This window comes from Mytilus edulis, chromosome 5 (genome assembly GCF_963676685.1).
Source record: "Mytilus edulis chromosome 5, xbMytEdul2.2, whole genome shotgun sequence".
In the NCBI taxonomy this organism is placed as follows: Eukaryota; Metazoa; Mollusca; class Bivalvia; order Mytilida; family Mytilidae; genus Mytilus; species Mytilus edulis.
The window spans coordinates 82,735,210-82,745,563 of NC_092348.1; the positions used below are offsets into that span (position 1 = coordinate 82,735,210).

The following is a 10,354-nucleotide window of genomic DNA, read 5'->3' on the forward strand; positions in this document are numbered from 1 at the left end:
CATGTTAACTAAGGTCTACTTTAGCTGATATTTGAAAGCATTTTTTTAATAAATGGTATTGCCCACTTCCGTGAATATATTTAAAGCGTGTCATTTTCTGAAAGTTAATCGTATCAATTAAATTTCTGTTAAAACTTCATCGGTGGTACATACTCAGTTTAGGTTGTAACAATAATATGCCGTGTATCTGAACATTTTACCAAGAAAACGCTCATTAGACAATGGCTCAAACTGCAGCTTTGAACATATTGATAAACTCAGAATGAATCTCAAAATATTTTAAGATACATTATAAAATTTTACTGATTGTAAGAATATATAGAGAAGCAACAAAAAGATAGCACATAACGTCAGGGGAGACGGCACTATTGGTAATAGAAACTAAGAAGTCTAACAATTTCAAAAGGCGATTCGGGCGAAGGAAAAGTATATTTATAGTGATAGCCGTGAAGAATCTGTTCCTGGACAAAAATGTCGGAGAGGTGTCGCAAATAAAGACGTATATACATGCATATACACATAGTATTGTTAATTCTTAAACGAAAAGCATCTAAAAAAACATTACTAAAACAATTATCAATTTTTTGCAGATTCATGTATTTCGTATACAACAGGACACACAAGTATATATATTTAGATATATACCAATTCATATAAGCGGTAGTAATTGATGAGTACAAAGTTATTAATGAAACGATCGTTTCCGTTGAATCATTTCCGAATTCATATATTGCTCTAAGTGTTCATCCCATTTTAACTTGATTGTCATGAGGGGATATTTTGCATTGGTGCTTTGTTTCTCTGCTGTCCACTGTTGTGAGTTTTATATTTCTATTTTTTATTTACTCGCTAGGGTGTTATAATTTATATATTTTACATGTCAAGAGAGAAAGAGGCTTTTGAAATGACTTCTATTTGAGTATTGCCTTAAATGTGCATAGTTTAGACATTTTATTTACTCAGAGTAAAATGGACTGGACACAAGTCCTTAGGAAGTTCGAAATGATAGTAATAGCATTAAATCTAAAATGGATCAAACTACTTTTATCACTCGAACATTACTCTAATAAAGGTCTGACCATTCATTATTCTATATTAAAAAAATAATTTATTCTATTCATTTCAAATTATATTGAATATTTTACTTTTTTAAAATTCAATTCTGAGATGTTCAATTGCTTCTTGAAATACGTTTTGGAATATTAATTGTCAAAATAAAACCATGATTGCATGTATTATTTTCTAGTCACGACAATAAGAGTCCAAAGTGGGACAAATGCAATAGTAAAATGGGAGCTATCTCAATCCGTATCAACAACGAGTGCTGCCATAATGAGAAACGATACTGACGTAATTTTTAATATCGTCTATGGTGATGCAATTCCAAACACAGACGACACTAGATACCAAATTGACAAGCGTATGGTCAGTCTAATAACAGCCATTGAATTCACTATCCTGAATGTAGCTAATGTAGATTCAGGTGTCTATACATTACAGGATGCTACCGGCAAAGTCTTTGGTGGAGTTACATTGATCGTTACTGGTAGGTAGCATTTTAAAGAAGTTGTGTTTCGGATAATACCTTAATAAGGTCTTTTAAACCCCTAGTAGGAATATTGACATGTTTTGTATACTAGTACTGCCTAAAGAAATATTACACAAAACTGCGGTTTTGGTAATATATGTAGTTGTACGCTCACAAACATGTTTAACCCCGACACATTCGGTATGTGTCTGCCCAAGTCAGAATCCAGTAGTTCAGTTGTTGTCTTTGGTTCGTGTTTGCCATTTGAGTTTTCCGTAAATTGTTTTCAAATTTTTTATGAATTAGGAAGTTATATTTCAAATTTGTTAATTGAATTATTTTATTATTTTTCATGTCAGAGCTTTTCATAGCCGACTATACGGTGTGGGGGTTTCTTAATGTTGAAGGCCTTACGGTGGCTTACAATTGCTTACACCCACTTCATTTCAACTTTGGTGAATAAGTAATTCAAGTCTTTCAATAGGTTTGGGCATACTTGTTCAGTGAACGTGAGTAAAGGGATGTGTGGCATACACGTTAATGAGGCAAAGACAAGAAACAAAAGTTAGTAATGATATATCGTGACGGCATTTCAATTTTCGGGTAAAGATTGCACGAAACGCAATTAAAACCCTATGGTACTGACTTGATATCTAAATCTTCCAAGGCTTATCACTTCCTTTTTGGTACGCAAAATATAGTGCATTGATCATAACATTCTATACATCCTATCATTGAAAATTCCCAAAATTTATCTATGTTATATATACTCAGATTCAAGTCACAAAATTATGTTACACTTGTTATGAAAATTACATAAACTTTGCAAGGTGCGGGAATCACACATCTGTTCTAAAAGTATAAATGTTGTCATTGTTGAAGTCGTCGTTAAAAAATTAAGATATCTTCCTTTATTCAGATTGAGTTTTGTTGAATTAACTACAACCACACGAATGATCTTCGCTAGCCAAGGGTTACAATCCACTTCCCTCCTCTCAAAGAAAATATACGTTGACATTCATGCATTTGTGCAAGAAACATACACAGGAACTTCTATTAGTTGATTAAAAACATTCAAATTGTCACTAAATATAGTTGTATGTTTAGGGATGTAAAGACTTGTTTACATACACTTTCTACATTTACACGTGGTCATGTTATAGGCGCTTTTTTATTGGATGCAGCGAGTTTCGACTGCAACCAATAAATATCATTACCTTGTGTCTCCGAAATTCTATCTCAGTCCGCCTAGGGTGGAGAGGAGGGAAGTGGATCGTAACCCTTGGCTAGCGAAGATGCTACAACCAATGCTTTATACAATGCAATATTTACTGATGACTTAAAGCAATCTTCACCCTTCAATGCTTACAAGCACTTTGATTGTCTTTCATTTCTTTATTTTTTGGAGTTATTAATGTATATCCCGTATACCATGTGGATATCCAATATGTTGATAACGAGAAGAAACAATTACAGGAAGTAATTCAATGATATACTTAAGTATAATTCCCTGTTTGTGAAAATATTTATAAGTACTATTAATATTGACCTAGGTGTATGAATTTGACCTCCTATCATTAGGTATATTTATTTTGACACATTTAGTTTAAGAAAGAAAGATTTACTAAGAAAAACATTTTTTTCTTTATACATGTATATATATCTCTTTCTGATGAACCAATTCATCGTTAACCGTTTTGTACGTTGACGATTATAGGCGTTTGTGATCAGTTTAAAACGTCAATTTATGTTAACCTGTGTCGTTGGATTGCTGTCAATATTGTTGACACTTACCTCATTTTTATATTCCTTATTTAGCTACATAACATATAGAATTTCAAACCATCATGTGTAAATTGAAATTGCAATTTCCTTTAGATTTTTGAAAACATGCTTATTTATAATGAAATTGATCACTTAAACGCAGTAAAGTATTGAATAAAGGAACCAGTATATGATACAATTTTTTAAAGTCCTTCAATGTAAAAAAAAAGAAAGAAAGAAATATTTGTCTGGGTTATTAAATTTGCACTCATTAACAATGTAGAGGATACAATAACATTTTGATTTAAACATATTTGATCCAAATTAAAACAAACCAGGCTTTGCTCATTGTTGAAGGCCGTACAGTGACCTATAGTTTTTAATTTCTGTGTCATTTTGGTCTCTGGTGGAGAGTGGCTCATTGGCAATCATACCACATCTTCTTTTTTAATAAATAAGTTCATCATTTCAGCTCTGTAATGTTAGGATTTTATTGATTTTCTTTAAATGTTGACCCAGTGAGGGAACACACGAAGGAGAGAGTGATCATTACTTCCCTTTAGTGTTTTAATGTTTCAATATGAATGCTTTACATAAACTGAAGAAAAATTGCGCGAAATATTGCAACAACGATAACCAGACATTCACAACTAACACATTTGAAAAGATAAAAAAAACCTTTCAATGTTAAAGTAAGTTGTTGTCTCTTATCTGTATAGTTTGCATGTAAAGAGGCAGAATTTTATAGCGTAATGATTATCAAATGTGATATATCTATCCTAGTTCCAATTTCAAAACTAACTTTAGTAAGACCTGTTGCGCACTCTGCGAAAAGGTAGCCATTTATTTTATGGCAAATTCAAAGAAGAAGAGAAGGTTAATATAAACCATGCATACTGTCAAACAGAAAGGAAATTCCGAAAAAAAAATAAATGTTTTAGATTTTGACTATTCAGTGTCAGTGACTGTAGATATATTTATGTTTTAGACTTTCAAAGAACAGAAAATGGGCCATCGCAGTCAGCCAGGTCTGACGATATTTTGACTGAAGATATATTTATGTTTTAGACTTTCGAAGGACAGAACATGGGCCATCGCAGTCAGCCAGGTCTGACGATATTTCGACTGTAAATATATTTATGTTTTAGACCTTCAAAGAACAGAAAATGAGCCATTTCAGTCATCCAGGTCTGACGGTAATTTGACTAGATATATTTATGTTTTAGACTTTCAAAGAACAGAAAATGAGCCATCGCTGTCAGCCAGGTCTAGCGGTACTATGACAGTAGTTATATTGATTGTCATCGGGGCAGTTGTACTGGCTATAGTAGTGATTGTCGTTTTTAGGAGAAACTATTTGAAGAGAAGTGAGTATAATTATCCGGATAAAATTATTGCAGATGGATATATTGCACACGGGTTTATATTAAATATGTTTTATTGCTGTAAATTGCGGAAGATTGCTAACTTGCTCTGAGTTTGGGCTTCAACTACGTATTTATTTGGCCTTCGATCTCCATTCATGAGACTTATGTAGACGAAACGCACGTCTGGTCTGGTGTACACAATTCGAAGCCTGGTATCATTGATGAGTTTTGTAACAAATATGGAAGGTGTTTTTCCTCAAGATGTGAATGATACAATTGTTGGTTTTTACCTGAAGGGAAAATTGTGAATATTCTAAGTGCATTCATAGCCATCAAATCTACACATTAATCATATTTAGAATACGGAATCTCCATAAACTTTATTTATAATTCACTTAATTAGAATATGTATTCCAAAAAATATTTAATTCAATTCATTTGCAAATCTGCTTGATTTATGGTGAAACCAAAACGAAAACCAAATATGGCGAACAGCAACTAAAGACAAGATTACAGGCTTCTGACTTTAGACCGAAAAAATAAAGGAGCTTAATCCTCCCCTACTATGGCAACCGTGATATAACTGCAAAAGAGAAAAAACAAAAGCAAGACTAATCAGCATGCATGAAGCACAAAAATAAAAAAAAAAAAATCTTTGTTTCTGTGGAAGAATTTAGTGAAGGTTTTAAATAATTTTTAATAATGATATCCGCGACTTACCAAAACACAAGTTATACATAAGTTACGTGTAATGAAATAAAAAAAAAATACTGCAGTAAAAGGTAGCGTGAAGGACAAACAGAGCATAGTTCAATATTCCCGCTTCTTAAATCTAATCGCGATAGAAATATACTATTTGATGCAATAGCAGGGTAATTATTTTACATACTGTGCTGACTACAAGCTTTACAACTACTTAAAAGAGGTACGAATAGAAATAGACGTTGTTTATCAATAAAATGTCATTTCATTGAAGGTATGAGTGGTGACAGTGGTGACAATGATACAACGTATGTAAACATGAAAGACGATTTAGACCCAGTCAGCACATCAGCACGAGAAAACAGTTACGTTTCGGGTAGGTTTTTAGCATGTTCGACATTTGCACTCTTTTTCAAATCTGCAGTGAATATAATGTATACATGCAATTAGATAATATTTTGTTCACAACCTGTAAGATGTTATGTTACATGCATTCATACCGCTTGATCATTTATAAAAAAGATAAGCACTAAGTATTTCATTTTTAATGGGAAGGGACAAGTGTTAGGATTTTACTATATTTTTTTCTTCTTTTGGTCCAAAGGGGCAAGTGAACTTTTGGCATCACTTAGCGTCCGTCGTCGTTAACTTTTGCAAATATCTTCTCTTCAGAATCAGAATTTGTCCTCAATCATAGTTGGGCATATAGCTGAAAATCTTGAAAACTGTAAAAGATGTCAATAGCAAAAAGGATAAGCAAGACAAGATCCAAACATAAGTCCTACAGCTGAAATTGCCAGTCGACTCTTCTTATTGAAGATATTGCATCGTCGGTGATACTTTTTACAATTCTTTGCGTTTTGTCAATTATCTTGAAAACTATCATAGATAGACGTTAAAAAAACCAAAAATGATCAGTAAGACATTATCTGCTTATAAGTCAACACGATGGAATTTGTTTACTCGACTCCTTATGGAGTCATTGCTCTTTAAAGACGATTTACCAATTGTTTTCGTTTTTTACCTATTATTTTGAAAATCGAACAAGATAAATAGACACTTTAAACAGCAACAAATACCAGCAAGACAAGATCTGTAATTAGGGCATCGCAGATGAAATTTCTAGTTGTGTTCATATAGGTGCTGTTTTCCTTAAATTAGAACGGTTGACCAGGGTATTTTTGTGATTTGGGCAAAACCATAGTAGATATAGAGAAAATGTAAACAGAAAATAAACGATTAGCAAAACTATAACAGCAAAAAAAGAGATTTTAGCCATCAATTATTTTCACGTCTATAATGTTGGAGAGCGTCCATCGTCGACAATGCACATACAATATGTCCTCTTTATACACATGGTAAATTAAACTAAACACCACCTAGTTAAATTCATTGAAACAGGTAGACGTAACTTTGAAGCACCAATACAAGAAGATGAAGAAACATATACATTTTTTCCAACACTTGACACCGAAGTCAATAAATCAACAGATTAAACAATTAAATTACGTAAAAGTATAGCAAGATATTGTCAAAAAATAAACAAGTGTAGCTTAGAGCAGATTATGATTATTTGTTTTCTTGTTATTGGTCTTTTTTAGTTAACTGTCTCATTGGCATCATATCCACACCTATTCTTTTTATATCAAGAAGCTGTATAAGCAAAATAAGATTGTGTGATCAATTCAAACAAACATGGAACGAGACTATTCAAAACTGTTCCAAAACCTTGAATTGTCGTATTTTTAAGAATTTATTGTGTTTTGAAGAATATTTTAATATTTTAGACGAAAATTTTTTTTTGACATTATGTAAATTTAAAATATGTAACCATAAACTTCCAGCCGAACTTGGAAGATGGTACAATATAGAAAGGGAAAAAAGAAAGTATAATTGGAGATGAGTTTCATTACATTATTAATTGTTCACATTTTAGAGAAGAGAGAAATAAATTTATAAATCGTAATTTTAGTATAAGGCCAAACATTATATTATTTACTGAAATTATGTCGTCTACAAATAGGACAGAACTCATAAATTTATGTAAGTTTATACGAATTATAAACAAGCGAGTTTGTCCTCCTGAATAAGTTCTTTTTGTCTTTGTTGTTGTTGTATATATTGTATATTTATGTTGATTTAGTTAATATATTGTATTATACATGCGTCTTCTCTGTACCTATGTATTTGGTGATGAGAATAAAGATATATATAGCATGTGTTTAATCAGCTCTGATTGATTGATTGATTGATTGATTAATTGATTGATAGCTTTACACCGCATCAGTGGAAAAGGTTTAACGCCGCGATACAACCAGATCTGAGTAACATGTACACGTGTATTGAAATCAGTACGTGTCTCCAATGGGAAATTAAAAACTTTTTTATTTTTATTTTAGCAGCACAGATTGAAAAACCAACAATTGATAATGTTTATAGCGAAGTAATAAAGAAAACTAAACCAAATAGTGACACTTATCCTGGAACGGAACATCTACTTACTAGAGAAACTGATCCAGAAACGGAAAATCAACTTACTAGAGAAACTGATCCAGAAACGGAAAATCAACTTACTAGAGAAACTGATCCAGAAACGGAAAATCAACTTACTAGAGAAACTGATCCTGAACCGGAACATCAACAAAACAATGAACAAGTAAGTTGAAGTTCATTGTTTCAAACAGAGTTTGGGAGCGTCTGCAGAGGTCAGATAATACATAGACAAACAGACAAGATATATTTTATCGTATGTTTTTCTATGTTGTGATGTTATGCTATTGTTTCAGAAAAAGGGAGAAGATTTGGTACCATTAAAACGTTTTATCCCGCTTCAAATGTTTGCACCTGTCCTAAGTCAGGAATCTGATGTACAGTAGTTGTCGTTTGTTTATGTAATTTATACGTGTTTCTCGTTTCTCGTTTTTTTATATAGATTAGACCGTTGGTTTTCCCGTTTGAATGGTTTTACACTAGTATTTTTGTGGCCCTTTATAGCTTGTTGTTCGGTGTGAGCCAAGGGTCCGTGTTGAAGGCCGTACGTTGACCTTTAATGGTTTACTTTTTTTTTAATTTTTATTTGGATGGAGGGTTGTCTCATTGGCACTCACACCACATCTTCCTATATCAAGATACTGTTAACAATATCAGAAGTTGCTGTAAAGTCTTTCATAATTAGACAAATGATCAGGCACATGCGATAACGTATTATATGGATAACATTGATTCATTTTACCTTTGACTTATGCTTGTTATATAATTTTGAACATGTCGAACTTATTTTCAAGATAAAAAGGTATATTAAACAGTAAAAGACTCGATATGTTTTCATTCCAGATAGATACAGATCAGTTAGTTTACATCGAAGTTACCTTTGACGATGAAAAAAAACCGGAAGAAGGAACAGTTCAGAAGAACCTTATCAGAACAACGTATGAAGAGGTTGACTTTAACGCCACTGCTGTTCTAGCAAACAATTACAACTCGTCTTGAGGCTGTTTGGACTATCATTTTGTTGTTTTTAGTAAATCTATGCATTTAAATAAATTACACTTTTTGTTTCTACATTCGAATATATTTCAAGGCTGATGTAAGTAATTGAGTGTTGATTAAAAGTGAAATGATTTTTATTTTACTGTTGATCGAAATTTCCAAGCATATATCCACATTCATATTTTAGTCAAATAAGAGACATATGATTTCTGTACATATGCATTAGATTAAAGTCACAAGGTACGTGTGTATGGTTAACTAGTCAATTTATCAAGGAACCAACAATCAAGTTCGTGTGATATGAGAATATAATAATCTTCAATCTTAAAAGTGATACATTGACATATGATTTTTTTTTTATCAACTTGCTTCCTAGAACAGTTCTCAATTGATATTTGATTGTAAATATAAAAAAGATATGGTATGATTGCTAATGAGACAACTCTCCACAAGAGGTGTGGAGAGATGACACAGAAATTAACAACTATAGGTCACCGTACGGCCTTCAACAATGAGCAAAGACCATACTGCATAGTCAGGTATAAAAGGCCCCGAGTATATTAGTGAGTTATAAAATTGAGAATGGAACTGTGGAATATGTCAGAGACAACAACCAAAGAGCAGACAACAACCGAAGACAACTAATAAGTCAGCATTCTAACGACGCAAAAGATGCAAAGGTTTTCAGCAATAGACAAGTGTCTATGCAATGACTGCAATACATCAAGCTATAAATCGCTTCGAAACTAAAAAGTATTTAATTAGTAAGATTGGAACAATCAAACCTCGAAATTCCACACCAATAAGCCTAATGACAAAAAGATCAGATAAAGACTCGTGAATTAAAACAGAGAGTACCGAAACGGCAATATAAGTAGAAGTAAAGAAGTCTTTGCATTAACCATATATGTAGCACCATAAGGGGCCGATATCTACCCCTCCATCATAAATTTTCTTCTGCATTACGATGTGACAAAAGATCATCCCTAATGTGGTGCCAGGCGTCTCCGCGGGTGCGGGATTTTCTTGCTGTGTTGAGGACCCATTGTTGGCCTTCGGCTATTTCTGCTCTTTGGTAGGATTGTTGTCTCTTTGAAACATTCCCCATTTCCATTCTCAATTTTAACAAATAGGCAAAAAGCAATTAATAAAAAGCAGTACAGTGTAAGAGGTTAACTCTATGATGACTCTATAATATCGGTATCAGATTCACGTGAATTTTAATTCGTGTAAACGTCATTTGAAATTCGCGTGAATTTCACCTCAAACGAGCTTATACGTGAAACTCGCGTGAAATTTACATGAATTCCTCAAACGATTTATACGTAGAACTAACGTGAAATCACGTCATGTGAGTTTCACGTGAAAATAGCTATATATAGCATGACTTCACATGTAAAATTTCACGTGAGATTCACCTCAATCGAGCTTATACATGAAACTCACATGAAAATTTTTATGTGAATATCACGTGAATTGAGATTTACATGAATCTGATGTGAAC

At 32.7% G+C, this 10,354-nt stretch overlaps 1 protein-coding gene across 2 annotated transcripts; it reads left to right on the plus strand.

Annotated features, from left to right (window-relative positions):
- The first annotated feature begins 672 nt into the window (after positions 1 to 672).
- Positions 673 to 8,922, plus strand: LOC139524619 (uncharacterized). Of its 2 annotated transcripts, none has more exons than XM_071319567.1 (6): positions 673 to 816; positions 1,247 to 1,546; positions 4,519 to 4,659; positions 5,636 to 5,737; positions 7,761 to 8,017; positions 8,695 to 8,922. In XM_071319567.1, the coding sequence occupies exons 1-6, from the start codon at positions 768 to 770 to the stop codon at positions 8,848 to 8,850; spliced, it is 1,005 nt and encodes a 334-aa protein (XP_071175668.1). In that variant the 5' UTR covers positions 673 to 767; the 3' UTR covers positions 8,851 to 8,922. The 2 variants fall into 2 exon arrangements, with proteins under 2 accessions (XP_071175668.1, XP_071175669.1); XM_071319568.1 differs by having other exon boundaries at positions 695 to 816; positions 7,764 to 8,017.
- Positions 8,923 to 10,354: the final 1,432 nt, after the last annotated feature.

Coding starts and splice junctions, on each gene's coding strand:
- LOC139524619 (XM_071319567.1), top strand. CDS start 768: ATGAGGGGATATTTTGCATTGGTGCTTTGTTTCTCTGCTGTCCACTGT. Junction 817..1,246: donor TTTCTCTGCTGTCCACTGTT/GTGAGTTTTATA, acceptor ATTATTTTCTAG/TCACGACAATAAGAGTCCAA. Junction 1,547..4,518: donor AGTTACATTGATCGTTACTG/GTAGGTAGCATT, acceptor TTTATGTTTTAG/ACTTTCAAAGAACAGAAAAT.